Raw genomic sequence first — 16688 nt, forward strand, 5'->3', positions numbered from 1 at the left:
TTTTCACCCCCCAGCTCTTAATGCAGCTTGTTTCCTTCTGGAGCATCAGTGAGCGTTTGAACCTTCTGTAATAGCTGCATATGAGTCCCTCAGTTGTCCTCAGTGTCAAAAGATGGATCTCAAAATCATACAGTCATTGCTGGAAAGGGTTCACATACAGAATTTGTGGGAGCTGAAGAATTTTGCCGAAGAACAGCAGGCAGTTTAACTGTTCAGGACAAACAAGGGACTCATGAACAACTATCACTAAATAAAAAAAAAAAAAAACAGCTGTGGATCATTCAGGTAACAACACAGAATGTAAACTTTTGAACAGGGTCATTTTTATAGAGTCAACTATTATTTTCTCTTGTGGATTAAATGTAAACATCTTTTACGTGAAATATCTTATTCAGATCAGTACTAAATAAAAAAATAACATGCATTTTGTATGATCCCTCATATTTAGGTAAAACAATTAACATTTTGCAGATTTTGCAAGGTGCATGTAAACTTTTGACTTTAACTGTATGTACTGTAATTGAAATCTACAGATGCAAATAGATAAAGTGTAATAAAATAAACACTTAGATGTGTATTTTGGATTTTTTTGCTTTTCACTAGTCCGAAAGTAGACATGTTATCAAACCAAAATTGAGGAGTGCATGAAAAACCAATGGGTTTGCCTGTAGTGCCTTGCTTTATAGGACTCTAATGCACAGCATTATACTTTATTTAATCCAACTTATCACTGATGAGGTGAATTTAGTGTTATTTCGATTCAGCATGTCCTAGCAGAATGCAACCTTTAATATTCAGTAACATCTCTCCTTGACAATAATACTTAACGTGGTCGCCTAGGGTCAAACTGATAACTCTGAGCGCTGACTCAAGCCCGAAAGCTCCAGCTCCTCTGGAAGGGCTGAAAGGGTTTCTTCAGTGTGAGGAACATCAGCTGAGGTTTGAGTCTCTGGGGTCTCTCTGGGAAAACCGCCGCCTCACTTTCAGCAGTGGGAAAGCGTCTACGGTAGATGTCAGGATGAGATCTCTGGAACTGATAGTTGAGAAAAAAAATATCACACAGTGTAAAATAAACTAAAAATAAAAATGAGTGTATCTCAGATTTCAACATTTGAAACATGTTGAGTTACTGAACACATCAGAATTTTAGAACACGTAGTTTGACATTTAAAGAAATGTGCAGGGTAAAACATCTCAAGCACTATAATGGCTATGGAAAGACAACAGAACATAGCAATTCAATCACACCATTGTGAATACATTTTGCAATTTTCCTGTGGTAATACCTTCAGCACCTAAGTCATATGAAAAGAATCCTCTCTTACCTGTTTCAGTTTCTTTTTCTTGTCTTTAATGGACATGCCCTTGTCTTGTATGATGTTCTCCAGTAGTTCCACAATGGCCCCTTGAGATCCAGAGACCCTCTGCTGCTCAAACTCCTCTCTGCTGATCTGTCTGCAGAACGAGTGAGGTGGAGATGCCATGGAGGTGTCCGTGTCTGCACCCGCGTACTTTATCTTGAAGAAACCAAAGCATGAGAGGAGATCAGAACGTGGGGAGAGAAAGAGACATCCATCACCTATCTCATTTACTTCATAAAAGAAAAAAAGCCTCTTAACATATTTCACATTTACATCTTTTAAAAACTGTCCCTCAGGCCTTTCAAGATGTAGATGAGTTTGTTTTTTCATCTGAACAGTTTTGGAGAAATGTAGCATTCCATCACTTGCTCACCAATGGATCCTCTGCAGTGAATGAGTGCCGTCAGATTGAGAGTCCAAACAACTGATAAAAACATCACAATAATTCACAGGTAATCCACACCACTCCAGTCCATCAATTAACATTTTGTGAAGTGTTTGTAAGAAACAGATCCATTATTCAAGACATTTTTAACTTCAAACCATTACTTCTGGCCAAATCCATAATAGCACTTCCTCCAGTGGAAAAGTCATCTTGTCTGAATCAGGAGAGAAATATGCATATATCAAGTGCCCTTTACAGTATGAAACAGTTCTAAACAATGTGAAAATGACATTTTGATGTGAAAAGACAACAGGGGATGGACTTTTTTCATTGGTGGAAGCGTTGTTATGGATTCTAGACTCTTATTTTGGCCAGAAAATGTTTTAAATGCCTTAAAATGCCTTATTAATAGGTTTGTTTCTTATAAACACACAGCTTTTCCATTCACAAGGTGTTAACTAATAGACTGGAGTGGTGTGGGTTACTTTATTTTTGGGGTGTACCATTGGGGTGTACCAATTATCATTGCTTGTTCATACACTACCAGTCAAAAGTTTTTAAACAGTAAGATTTTTAATGTTTTTTTTTTTTTTTTAAAGAAGTCTCTTCTGCTCACCAAGCCTGCATTTATTTGATCCAAAATACAGGAAAAACAGTATAATTTTGAAATATTTTTACTATTTAAAATATCTGATTTCTATTTGAATATATTTTAAAATGTAATTTATTCCTGTGATCAAAGCTAAATTTTCAGCATCATTACTCCAGTCTTCAGTGTCACGTGATCCTTCAGAAATCATTCTAATATGCAGATTTCCACATTTATTATTATTATTATTATCAATATTTAAAACGGCTGAGTACATTTTTTCAGGATTCTTTGATGAATACGATGATCCAAAGATCAGCATTTATCTAAAATAAAAAGCTTTTGTGACATTATACACTATACCATTTAAAAGCTTGGAGTCAGTATAATTTATTTTTTATTTTTTGGGGAGCAAGGATGCTTTAAATTGGTCAAAAGTGATGTTAAAGACATGTATAAGGTTACAAAAGAATTCTATTTCAGATAAATTATGTTCTTCTGAATTTTCTATTCATCAAAGAAACCTGAAAAAAAAATTCTACTCAGCTATTTTCAACATAATAACAAATGTTTTTGAGCAGCAAATCAGAATATTAGAATGATTTCTGAAGGATCATGTGACTGGAGTAATGATGATGAGCTTTGAAATCACAGGAAAAAATTACATTTTAAAATATATTCAAAAAGAAAACAGTTATTTTAAATAGTAAAAATATGCCAAAAGTTTACTGTTTTTGCAGTACTTTGGATCAAATAAATGTAAAAACAAATAAAAAAAAAAACATTAAAAAACTTTTGACTGGTAGTGTATGTTTACAACTAATTTTAACAAAACTATTGATTTTAAAAGTGCATTAGTGAATGTAGAAATTAACATTAACATTCATAAATGCTGTGTAGGTATTGCTGCTTCATGTTAACTAATGTAGTTAATTCATGTTTTCAAATAAAACTTTTTTTGCAAAGTGTTATCAAATTTACCTGGTCTTACTTGTGCACAATAATAATATTTTATCAAAATTTAATTTAAAATCTGCTATGTTAAAACCAAGGCTGTGTGGATGGGCAAGAAAAATATCACACCAGTAATATCACAATCTACTTTTCACAACACAATCACATCTCAAATAATACAAATATCTACAAATATGACATTAATTCCTACTTCCATTTTCTCTCAGAAATACACCAAAGAAGAAGTTGTGGATGCAGTTTCATGATATTTTCAATCAATTATCAAGCATTTAATGAATGACGTGGGACGCCGACCTGAGCTCTTCTGAGGTGAGACAGATGCTCCTCGACAGATTTGCGCAGGTTGGACGGCACCTTCAGCACACTGTCGTGGTTATCAATCATAAACGTGACCAGCTTGGTGGCCAACAGCTCGTCCAAGTCCACCTCATCCGCAGATCCCAGAATGCACCGGGAGAAGGTCTGGACCATCTGCACAGGAGCGAAGGCACCCACAAGAGACAGACAGTGTGAAAGCTGCTCAACAAATCTACTGAACGCTGAGCTGAATTATAAATTAACTATGACAGTTATAGACTATCAGTTATTTGGCAAATAATTAACTTGTATAGAGAACATCTATCTGAGGAGGTGAGTGATTTACCAGGGTACGAGCTCCAATGGTGTCATTCAGAGGGGGGAGAGAGGGGTTGGCACAGACTTTAGCCATCAGACGCATTAACAGCTGCAGTTTACGACGGTTGGCTGGAGGCAGCAGGAGGCAGCAGACCTGCAGTGCTTCGACCGCAACTGACTGCCGTTGCAGAAGCCCTGCGGGGGAAAAGAACACCAAATAACACAAAATATATTGCAATATATTTCTGTGATGCAAAGCTGAATTTTTAGCATCAGTGTCACATGATCTTTCCGAAATCATTGACGGCAATATGCTGAATTGATGCTCATCATCAGTGTTGAAAACAGTTAAAACAGTTGGGATGCTTAATATTTCAGGGTTTGTACAGATACTGTAAAATTAAATTCCAGGAATTAAGGCCTTTTTCTTAAGCACTGCTCTTTTGATTTTCAAGGAGTTCAATCAGAGATCTCACTTATCGAACAATATCTTCTATTTCAAATTCTAAAAAAAGAGAAACAGATGAACAAAAAATACTAGTAAAAATAGCAAAAATAAAGTGAAGCACATGTGAAGTATTACAAAGTATACTACACTTTTACTATAATAAACCCACGGTTAATTTTCTTATGGGATTTGTATTAGTGTATGCTTTTTTTGTTTTTTTTTTATAATTGAACTGCCCTAAAGGTTTGATGTTTTCTACTGTTCTGAAAAAGATCTACAAAATCGCTCTGAAATTCTGATCTGAAACAAACGATTCACAAACCCGCACTAAAGTCGTGATCCAAATCAACAATCCGCGTTCCAAGGCTCCGATCTAAAGCAAATGATTCGCAATCCAGACTCCGAAGTTTCTATCTAAAGCAAACTTTTCGTGAACCCACACCGAAGTCCGGCTCTGAATCAAACGATCCACGCTCCAAACTTCAGATCTAAAGCAAATGATTCGCAAACTAACACCGAAGTCCAAATCTGAATAAAATGATTCGCGATCCGCCCTCCAAATTTTCAAACTAAGTCAAATGATTATTCAGTCCGGATCTGAATAACGATTCAAGCAACATTATTTCAGCTCAGTACTCGGAACGCTAAATACTTAGATCGGAAAGCGAATCATTCGATTTAGATCGGGACATTAAATCGTGAATCATTTCATTTTAATCATTCAATTCGCGAAATGATTCGCGAACCCACACAGATGTCCTGATCTGAAACAAATGATTCAAGATATTCGATCCGATTGGAGTGCTTTGAAACAGTGAATCATTTTGCGACACAATGGTTTAACTGATTCGGAGTTTCGAAAATCACTTTTACCCATCACTATGCACTTTTTACAAGCAATGTTGAAATTCGAAAATGACTGGCTCTTTTAATTTGATCTTTTGCTAGTGAATTGCTTGAAATGAATGATCAAAGTCACGAGTTTGAATCTATCAGAGTAGTTCCAGCCTAAATGACTCAATTAATTTGGTTCATCTGTTCTTCTTTTCTCGTCTTCAGCCATGTTTACATGACACTGTCAGTAATACCACTTGCTTGGCTTGATTGTTTTTCTACACTAACTGAAATAAGCGAAAAAGGTATGGTATTTTTTGAACTGCTTGAATTTTGCCTGATAAGAAATGTACTAATTGACAAAACACTTATTTCATAGATACATTGTCTTTCAATAACTGAAGCACTTCAGGAATATTGCTTGGTTTTCTAGGCCTTAAATTTCAAAAAGTCAATTTCAAGTACTTCAAGCACTTTAAGCACCTTCTACGAACCCCGATATTTTTTTATGGAAACCATGATACATTTATTTTGTATGGATTCCTTGATGAATAGAGAGCTAAAAAAAACAGCATTTATGGAAACTTAATAAATGTCTTTACTGTTATTTTTCATCAATTTAATGGATCCTTGCAGAATAAAAATATTAATTTCTTTAAAAAAATATACTGGCCTTAAAATGCATGTATAAATAAGTCGATTTTTATTTATTTATTCTCTATATATGCTCAGAATTAATTTGAAGAACTATGAAAGCAGACCGTTTTTAGTCATCATAACCTTAAAATGGATGCATAACAGCTGATTATATATGTTCATCTTTGACTGTATGAATAGCTTGTGCGTCACTCACCCAAAATACTGACAAATATTTCATACAGATGGAAGGTCAAAAGTGGCTCTTTCAGTCTGTGAAAATGTTCTGACACTGTCTTGAAGACGTCTCTCTCGAACCCGGGATACATGGGCTGCCTGGCATCATTGCCATTGGGCCCTAATGACGACATCATTTCAGAGTTGTGTAAAAGTTAATACACAATTAAAAATGGACTATAATATAACAACGAAAATATATAAATATAGACATCATATTCAATTCCATTTTAGTAACAAGCAGCAACCTAAACTAATTGTTCATTGTGATTATTAATAGGACATGTAATTATCTATTGAACATTGATGTCTTTGAGTTGAATCATTATGAACGCAGATGATCAGTCACTTACAGTTTGCCAGGCATTTCATTGCAGATAACACCCAATGAGGCAAGTCCTCTACAGAAAATACAACACACAGAAAGAGATCTGTCAGAAATTAGCTGTAAGAATATTTCATGTGCATAACATAACTCCTGCTCACCTGTTTTGTTCTTCAGCACAACAATCCCCTGCTTATTAACTCCAAACACATTGTGAACAATGTGCTTCGGGCTCAGAAGTTTGGCATCTAAGACCCCATCCAGAGACTGTAGACCCAAAACAGTCTGTAAACTAATAAGAGAGTTCTTCTTAAAAACAAAACAAAAAAAAAAACGCTTTTTTGAACACAATTAGAGCTTCTCTGTTGTTGCTTACTGTGTTAGCGTCATTGACTTCCATATCTGGTCCACGTGTTTTGGGGTTAATTCTCTTCTCCGAACTAAACGGCATTCAGGAACCTCACCGATGGCGATGCTGTGCCTCTTATTCCACGACTCGGAATTCTAGATCAAAACCAAAATATGTAAGAATTAAAAAACATTCATGTAAAACATTCAGAAACTCACCGACACTGCATATATAAGATAAAAAATACAGTAAAAACAGTAATATTGTGAAATGTTATTTTTAAATTTGAAAAAAACATTTTCTATATGAATGTATTTTAAAATGTATTCCTTTGATACAAAGCCAGATTTTTAGCATCATTACTCAGTGTCACAATCCTTCATCCTCACATTCATATGTTGATTTGCTGCTCAAAAACATTTCTTATTATTATCAACTTTGATAACAGATGCACTGCTTTTTTACTGTTATTTAAATAAATTGCCTTGGTGAGCATAGCAGACTTTACTAAAACTATTAAAAATTGTAATGTTTCCAAACTTTTCCAAAGTTCTTTATGCTCAATAAGTTTAACACTGTAAATCGCACCATAAAGGATACATTTTTGTAAATGTACCATTAGAGGCTTCATTGGGATTTTCTCTGGCATGGATATCTCCTCATAGTCGTCCCAGCGAGGGATTCTGGGTACTGAGCTGTAATCTCGCACAGGTGGCCGCACAGGAACGGGCTTCAGAGGTGATTGTGGAGGAAATCTGTCACATTTAAATGATTTATTAGTGTTTTGAAATGCAATGTTTTTATTATAATGCAACATACAGTTGAAGGCATTTTGCAGAATCTGCAAAATGTTAATTATTTTACCAAAATAAGAGAATGCATGTCATACAAAATGCATGTTTTTTTTTATTTAGTACTGACCTGAACAAGATTTTGAAACAAGATTTCACATAAGATGTTTACATATAGACAACAAGAAAATAAAAAAAATTCCTCCAGCTGTTTTTTTTTTGTTTAGTGATAGTTATTGAGTGTTTTGTTTGTCCTGAACAGTTAAACTTAAAGCCTTCAAAGGCTACAGAAGATACTTGCATGTTTCCCAGAAGACAAATAAGTTAAATTTACCCTGATCTTCAAATTCAAAAAGTTTTCACCTACCCCAAACCCCCCAGTATTAAGATTCAAGTGTATGTAAACTTTTGAACAGGGTAATTTTTATAAATTCAATTGTTATTTTTTCTTGTGGACTATATGCAAACGTCTTTTATGTTAAGTATCTTATTCAGGTCAGTACTAAATAAAAAATAACACATTTTGTATGACCTGTCTTTTTTTGGTAAAATAATTAACATTTTGCAGATTCTGCAAGGTGTATGTAAACTTTTCACTTCAACTGTATATATAGAGCTTTATATAATATAAGGCTGTTTCAAAGCAGCCTCACATTAATAAAGAGGAAAATAACAGTGATAATGTTGTAAGTGTAATTTTTGAAAGATAGCTAAGAAAGCACCTGTATAAATGTCCATTATCCTCAAAGTCCTCTTTACCAAATCGTCCTTTGATGTCCTCGATAACATGATTTTTGAGGAATTTTCTGAGTAACTGGAGCGTTTGGTAGCGTGTGACCTCTGGTCCAAAGTTCTGGTTTTGTCTGAGCAGCTCGTGGAGAAAATCGACAGCCTCGGCTCCTGTGAAACTGTGATCGTAACTCCTGAAATGAGCCCAGTGACGTCTGACTGGCATTCCACCACGGAACAGCCTGATGGTCTCATTCCACTGGGGGAAAAAAAAAACAGAATTTCAGAATTTACCATTTTTGCTGGTTTAACTGCAATTTGTTATGAGATGGTGAATTTACACTGTTGAAACTTTGTGGCATTTCTTTTTGATGCTTCTATGAGTAAAGACGAGACGGCTATCCACACCAAATTAAATTTTCATAGAATTACATAGAATGCGTATTAAATGCAAGTGTCTACTTTACAGGTGACATATCATGAAAATCTGACTTTCCGCATGTAAGACTCCAGTCTTCAGTGTCACATGATCCTTCAGAAATCATTCTAATATGCTGATTTGCTGCTCAAATGATAGAAATTATAGAAATTAATACTTTTATTTAGCAGTATGCTTTAAATTGATCAAAACTGATGATAAAGACATTTATAATGTTACAAAATATTTCTATTTCAGAGAAATGCTGTTCTTCTGAACTTTCTATTCATCAAAGAAACCTGAAGAAAATCCTACTCAGTTGTTTTCTACATAATAATAATAAATGTTTTTGAACAGCAAATCAGAATATTAGAATGATTTCTGAAGGATCATGTGACGAGTAATGATGCTAAAAATTCAGCTTTGAAATCACATTAATAAATTAAATTTTAAAACATTCATTTGGAAAACAGTTATTTCAAATAGTAAAAATATTTCAAAATTTTACTGTTTTTGCTGTACTTTGGATCAAATAAATGCAGGCTTGGTGAGCAGAAGAGACTTATTTAAAAAAAAAAAAAAAAAAAACATTAAAAATCTTACAAACTTTTAACTGGTAGAGTATATAAAAGTATAAGTGATTATAGACCATTTCGCTAGATGTAAACAACACTGGTCCAGAAACACTTCCTGTTTTTTTGTTTTTTATTTTTATTTTTTATTTCACATATACAAATACATCTTAAAGGTGCTAATGTAACATTTTCATCCAGTCAAATGTTATGTTGGATGTATTTTTTTGTGATGTTTGTGTAAAGTTTAAAAAAAAGAAACAGGAAGTGTATTGGGACCAGTATGTTTACATCTGACGAAATGGTCTATACTCAATTTTATTATATTTTATATGATTAAAACGTCTTGCTGAAAAATGGGTAAAACCTAATGGTTTGAAATATAGTGGCAAAGATAATTAAAATGACAATTACTTTTTGAAATGAAAAATGCATGTATGATTATCTTTTTGCTTAGAAAATATAAAATTAAACAGGACACATTCAAATGTATGAAGAAAAAAAAATAAAGCTGTATTAAATTTGTATTGTTTTGATTTTTGAAAACCTCCTTTCATCTTTGATCCATGGTATTAGATCTGGTAAGTGGTATTTTGATGGGAACTGCAGTTACCATGGTGAATTTTTGTTACACATGAATTTTCCCTCAAGAATCAATGAATTTATGAGTTTCTCCAGATGTCTGCTGAATGTTATAGATTTACAGCTGCAGAGTGAATTCAGATGAACTATTTTCTGTTTGTCTCAGTATAAACAAACTAAAGCCGTAGGCAAAAAGATGATAGTCTTTAGTGGTTACCTTGACTAGCTTAACAATCAATCACAAACAAAAGAAACAACATTTCTAATATTAGCGGCCTGTTTATTTGGCAGAAACATAATTACATTTTTTATGACATATTTTCAAGCATTCTGACGGAAATCTAAGCCAGCAGCCACAAACTTTCACACGGCTTGAAATATAAGGTTATTACATAGGCATAATGATATCTGTGACGATATATTATTAAAATACTTTGTTTTAAAACGTTTTAAAGAAAGAAGTAAACAAGAAATTAGCCCTAGTGTAACTTGTTAGCGTTCAATCTCCGCGTGAACAGTTTTTTAAAAATCGTTCTTACCAATTTCGTCGCCCTATAAGGTCCAGGTCCAATCATTTTACCATCCATTTCAGCCTTATTCCTTTTTATTAGCGTATATTCTTATTATTTATCCATTTACTGCGTTTATCTCCATAAACATCTCCACGCCAGTTAACTTCCTTCACTTTTGAAAACCGACACGTTCCTGCCAATGATGTGATTGGCACACGAAATCAGTCACGTGACGGTGCTGATTGCCCAAATATGGGCATTACCTTTACTGGAGTTGCCTAAGTGCAGTATGGGAGGTGTAGTTTCAGTGCGCTTTTGAGAACTTGTGTACAAGTAAAGAAAACATACGACAACCAAGAGGTAGTGACAAATAATTTATTTTGTTTCATTATAAAACAACTCCATTTCTTTTTCACAAAACTGGAAATTCATTTAAAAAGACAAAAACAAGGAAAAATCCTGCAATATTGTTCTGGTCTTCCATTTCCTCAGCTCTGATCAGTAGAAAATAAAAGCATAACAGGTAATTCCTACAAATCAAGATCGTTTAAAAAGATCACATTAAGAAAACAGTAACATTAAATAAAGAATAAATAATCACACAGCATAAATCACTGACAAAATAACTTCAGATGATGTCACTTCTGCGGCACATGGTAAACTTTCAGGTTCGAGCACAACCGGGTAGATCAGTTCGAAGCGTTACCTCAGGGTCAAAGGGTTTCGGGCTCATTTAGTTACAACTAAAACATAACCTTCAAAAACCCTTTTAGCAACAAACTTCAATCACCTGTGCTCTCATAACCTCTTTTCAGATTAGGCCAGCAGTTCAATCATACTCCAAAGATGAGAAACTCAATATTTACAGGTAAATTAGAGTAGATGAGAAAGAAAAACACTGTACTTCCCACCCCATACTCATTTCAAAGCCTTAAGTGAAGACAACAAAAATGAGGACAGCATCTCTAGTGAAACACCGGCGTGCAAGTTTCGGAAGTCTTAAATCCAGTGATAAGGTGGGTGTATTCCACATTAGTTTTAACATAAAACAGGAAAGTGGAACTTGAACGGATGAAATTAAAAGGAATATTCCCACTTAATAGGTTAGCGCTTCACTTTTAGGTGGCCAATGGAAAAGATCACTCGGATTTCTTGAGAAGGTAGTTTCCGTTCTGGAGGACCTTGGGAAGCCTCTTGCCCTTGGTGTAGGCGTGATAGTAGAAGTTGAGGAACAGGATCAGGAAGATCAGCCCATATAGACCGATGACATAGAGGAACACAGGAAACTGGTAAGGACAGTCCTTCATGAAGAAGAACTGGCCGATGTGAGCCGTGACCAGCACAAATTGAATCTGAAGGGACAAGTTTAGAGTTAGAAAAAGCCTACATTTTAACATAGAACACCAGGGATGGATAGATAATCTTTCAGCTTACCAGCTGGATGGTGGTCATATACTTTTTCCACCACAGGTACTTCTGGTAGGCGGGTCCCAGGGCGGACAGAGCATAGTAGGTGTACATTATGACATGCACAATGCAGTTCAGCAGGGCATGGAAGGTTCCCAGACCACCTAAGAAACCAAAATACACCATTAGCACTTAAAAGTAAGAATAATGAACCCAAAAAATAAAGGAAAAATTAAGCAGCAAAGCATTTTATGCTTTGCATACAAGCAAAGTGGATGACCACGGCTGTCAAGCACCTTCAAATCATGCCGTTCGGCTTCAGACAGCAAACTAACAAGCATTCAACAAGTCATAGGAACTATTTTTAGCATGAATATGGGTGATTAGATTCATTGGGATTAATTTTACTGTGCTTTTGATTTTTTTTGGAATCTGAAATTTCAACGGAAAGACATCGAAACCTCTTAGTTTAACTGAAGTTATGGGTTTGGTTGAATGATTCATAATACTTTACCTGGGGCGAATCTGACCCCAAACCACCAGGTGAAGGGCATGATGGAGTGATGGTAGACGTGAAGGAAAGTAACCTGGCTGTTCTTTTTCCTCAGGACAAAGAAAATCTGTCAAGACAAGAAAACATAGGAGGTTAAGCATTGATCGTCCATCAGAAAATACTTCATTTTTATGTTCCGAACATAAAAGCAGCCCACTTACAGTGTCGAGCATCTCAATAAACTTAGAGAAGTAGTACAGCCAGCAGGTCCATGCCATCTACAAGGAAACAAGACGGTTAAGGAAGTGTCAATTTGTTGCACGAGTCATCAATGACAAATGAACAATCAGAAGAATGTGCTCCATTCACATACCCTGAGAGCCTGAGGAGAACTAGAATAATCCACGATGTCACACCCATAGGTGTAGCCATTCGCCCAACCAGACATGAGAAACTGTAAGAGATGACATTAATAAACACGCAACAATGGAGAGACACACTAGAAACCAATGATGCAACACATTTACGAACCTCATAAATCATATAGATCGAAAACGCCACAATGCTGAAGTTATAAATGATCATTGGACGCTTGAGGTCAAAGGGCTTGCGGTTTTCCATCAGCCGAGGCCCCAGCGACGTCACGAAGTAGACGTAGGCGGCGATGATGATCGTTTGAGGGAAAGGGGAGGCCATAAGCAGCCAGTTTTCAGTCCGTGGATCTACAAGTGAGGCAGAAGACATCTTATTTTTCCATCCAATCACAGAAACTGTACAGGCACAGATGTGCTGTTGATACAAACCTACCTGCTTCCTTAATCCACTCATCATAAAGCAAAACAGCTCTTGAGGTCAGTGTGTTGAAAGCCATATCTAAGGAGTCTTTAGGTTTCCCCTCTGCTGGAAATAAGGAGACCAAATTAGCAACAAGATCATTTGTAAACCAAAACTACCCTGTTAATGCTTCCTAGCTCTAATGTAGCATAGCTTTCCTCTTTTCCATGCAAACAAGGCTACAAATCAAGCTTGTCCACTAAACCTTCAAATTCATCAAGGGGGATTATAAAGATTATATGGAGAGCACATGCTAGTAATGCCACTCCCAAAGAAACAAACCCATCCAAACCACTCCCAAACACAACTGGAAATACGTGAAACCCCAGTAGATTCCAAGTTATGCCATTGATTCTAAACATCTGAATTTAAAATACTAGATTCAAAACACCTAAACATTATAACAGCCAGGTCTACTTTAAAGTGACACCCTGAAATCGAATAAATACGAATCCCATTGCGACTGTCACTAAAAAGTAACAAATCAAACCTTAAAACCCGAAGTTGCGCTCCTTCCACGCTCTCCCTCCTTCGTTTGACTGCTGGTATCAATTGCATGACTCATTTAAACCTGTGCAGTACTTATACACCTGTAAGCGTGGCTCCTCCCACAATTATTCATATATGGAGGTTCCGTCCCATGAAACTTCCGGAATTTAAGTCGAAACTTTGAAGCGCTCATTCATTGGCGTTTCCACGGTGACCTGTATGAAAATATGAGCGGAACGCTGTTCAAATGTCAACAGCAGGTGTGTGGCATTATTTTGCGCCCTGGATTAATGGTTCAAAAGCAAAAAAAGCAAAACATGCTGACTGAAGATGTTTTCAAGATGAACCCCAGAATCGAGAGAAAAACGGCGCTAGTTATCACACTTGTAATATTTCCATGAATTATACTAAATAAGGTTGACACTGTATGTGACCCTGGACCACAAAACCAGTCATAAAGGTACATTTTCATAATCCGAAAGATGAATCCATAAGCTTTCCACTGATGTATGGTTTGTTAATATAAGACAATATTTGCCTGAGATTGGCCTGTTTGAAAATCTGGAATCTGAGGGTGCAAAAAAAAAAAAAAAAAAAAAAAATACTGGAAAAAAAAAAACCCTTTTAAAGTTATCCAAATGAAGTTCTTAGCAATGCATATTATTAATCAAAAATTAAGTTTTGATATATTTACGGTAGGAAATTTACAAAATATCTTCATGGAACATGATCTTTATTTAATATCCTAATGATTTTTGGCATAAAAGAAAATCGATCATTTTGAGCAATACATTGTATTGTTTGTTGGCTATTGCTACAGGTATACCCATGCTACTTATGACTGGTTTTGTGGTCCAGGGTCACACATGTGATACTAAATTTTAGCTTAAAATAAAGAATTCTGAAAATGATAGTAATAATACCAAAATAAATATTAGAATAAACAAAAAGATACATTGAGATTAATCAAATTAATGAGAAATGCAGAATAAAACATTGTAATAATAAGAATGAATGGGGAATGTAATGTTATAATTTATTTATTATATTTTATTTATAATTATAAAATATAATATAAATAAATTTAATATAAATTTTAATTATAATTTATTTATTTGTTTTTTTTTATTTTGAGATGAAATGTTTGTGTGTGATTCGCCCTTGTGGTTCTGTTGACTTCCATCACGCTGGTTTCAGTTTCAGGGCTGGGTCACCCCATATATATATATTTTATTTATTTATTTAATAAATAAAAAAATACAGGCCTAGTGAATCCATATATATATATATGGATTCACTAGGCCTGGATTCATTTATTTATTTATTTATTTATTTAATTAATTTATTTATTGACTGGAGTAATGATGCTAAAAATTCAGCTTGAAATCACAGGAATAAATTACATTTTAAAATGTATTCAAATGGAAAACAGTTATTTTAAACAGTAAAAATATTGTAAAACAACAATTTCAGATAAATTCTGAACTTCTGAACTTTATATTCATCAAAGAAATTTGAACAAATGTTTTATTTTTTATTTTTATTGTAAGATGAAATGTTTGTGTGTGATTCGCCCTTGTAGTTCTGTTGACTTCCATCACGCTGGTTTCAGTTTCAGGGCTGGGTCACCCCATCAGTAAAGGCAATTAGATGCCTGAATGAGCAGAGGGGTTCTGTTGCTTTCGGAGTCATTATTGCACAATAGAGGAGTCGTACACCATTGGGTGTGAATAATAAAACTAAGCTACGAGTGGAAAAAGAAGGGTGTATGTTAACCAGAAAAAAGGAGTGAAAATACAGGCCTAGTGAATCCTGTGTTTCAATATTGCTTCATGATATTTGTCATCATGATTAGTATGTGCATTATGTAAACACCTGTTTTGTGAAATGATAGTTGTGATGGAATCTGTTAAACTGCTGATCCTGATCAAGATCAAATGCATTAACTAATTAAAAACAATGCAACATAAAAGTTGATGTTTTAATAAGCTTTTGCGGGTTATATTTAATTTTGGATCTCAAGATTTTAAGAACGTACGCGTAAGCATGTTTTTATGAAGCCGTTGAGTACAACAGCCTCTGAAACCCTGAACATACCTGAGCTGTGACAAGCATTTCAGCCTAGACAGATCTGGTTTTCCAGACAAAAACGATGCTATTGTGATGTCACAGCAGGTTGTATTTCAGATGCTTAACTTCTCACGTTTTATCAAGTTATTGGGCAAGATATTTGCAAATTAGGCAAGTTATTTGCCTAATTATGCTAACTAAATAGCAGAAGATGAGAAGAAGAGATTCCAAATACAGCCTGAGAAAACATTTATTGTATTGGTGCAAGTTGTGTTCCAGTCATTTTGACATGGAGAGAATTTTCTTTTTCCCAAAACTGATAGTCGATAGTTTATATCATTGATAGTTAATATTAGTTTTAGTTTATAATTGATAGTTTATATCATTGCACTGGACTAAAACCTACTGACTTTTCTCACAAAGGATATAACCAAAACTGCTTATAAATTTTGTAACATATATATTTAGACATTATCAGTCAAAAGTAAGACTTTTATGTTTTTTAAAGAATTTATTTCTGTGATCTAAGCTAAATTTTAGCATCATTACTCCAGTCTTCAGAAAACATCCTAATATGCTGAACTGTTGTTGAAGAAACATTTATTATTATTATTATTATCATCGGTATTTAAACCAGTTGACTACATTTTATTATATTATTTACATAATATTTACATATTTATTTTATTTTTTTATTTTTTCCAGCAAATCAGCATATTAGACTGATTTCTGAAGGATCATATGACTGGATGATGCTACAATTATGCTAAAAAATGACTAATGATGCTAAAAATTCAGCTTGAAATCACAGCAATAAATTACATTTTAAAATGTATTCAAATGGAAGACAGTTATTTTAAATAGTAAACATATTTAAAAAATTGTACTGTTTTGGTGAGCAGAAGAGACTTTAAAAAACATTAAACATCTTACTGGTAACTGACAGGTAGTGCATATTATTACTAAATCTTGGATTCAATCATTTTGTCAGCTTGTTTTTATTCAATTAGAAAAGGTTTTGTATTTCTTTTTGGAAC

General features: G+C 34.5%; 2 protein-coding genes across 3 annotated transcripts; both read right to left on the bottom strand.

Annotated features, from left to right (window-relative positions):
• Positions 1–420: 420 nt before the first annotated feature.
• On the bottom strand, positions 421–10546 carry depdc1b (DEP domain containing 1B). The gene is made up of 11 exons (XM_051120406.1): positions 10386–10546; positions 8268–8533; positions 7371–7509; positions 6782–6909; positions 6567–6697; positions 6434–6481; positions 6061–6201; positions 3954–4120; positions 3605–3781; positions 1326–1517; positions 421–1033 (listed from the first exon to the last, which is right to left on the bottom strand). The coding sequence occupies exons 1-11, from the start codon at positions 10431–10433 to the stop codon at positions 869–871; spliced, it is 1602 nt and encodes a 533-aa protein (XP_050976363.1). The 5' UTR covers positions 10434–10546; the 3' UTR covers positions 421–868.
• Positions 10547–10719: 173 nt separating this feature from the next.
• On the bottom strand, positions 10720–13695 carry elovl7b (ELOVL fatty acid elongase 7b). Of its 2 annotated transcripts, none has more exons than XM_051120182.1 (8): positions 13583–13695; positions 13066–13155; positions 12790–12980; positions 12632–12712; positions 12480–12536; positions 12280–12385; positions 11793–11929; positions 10720–11710 (listed from the first exon to the last, which is right to left on the bottom strand). In XM_051120182.1, exons 2-8 carry the CDS (start codon positions 13127–13129, stop codon positions 11498–11500), a joined length of 849 nt encoding a protein of 282 aa, XP_050976139.1. In that variant the 5' UTR covers positions 13130–13155; positions 13583–13695; the 3' UTR covers positions 10720–11497. The 2 variants fall into 2 exon arrangements, with proteins under 2 accessions (XP_050976139.1, XP_050976140.1); XM_051120183.1 differs by having other exon boundaries at positions 13066–13158; positions 13583–13663.
• Positions 13696–16688: the final 2993 nt, after the last annotated feature.

Source organism: Labeo rohita, chromosome 10, assembly GCF_022985175.1.
Source record: "Labeo rohita strain BAU-BD-2019 chromosome 10, IGBB_LRoh.1.0, whole genome shotgun sequence".
Lineage (NCBI taxonomy): Eukaryota > Metazoa > Chordata > Actinopteri > Cypriniformes > Cyprinidae > Labeo > Labeo rohita.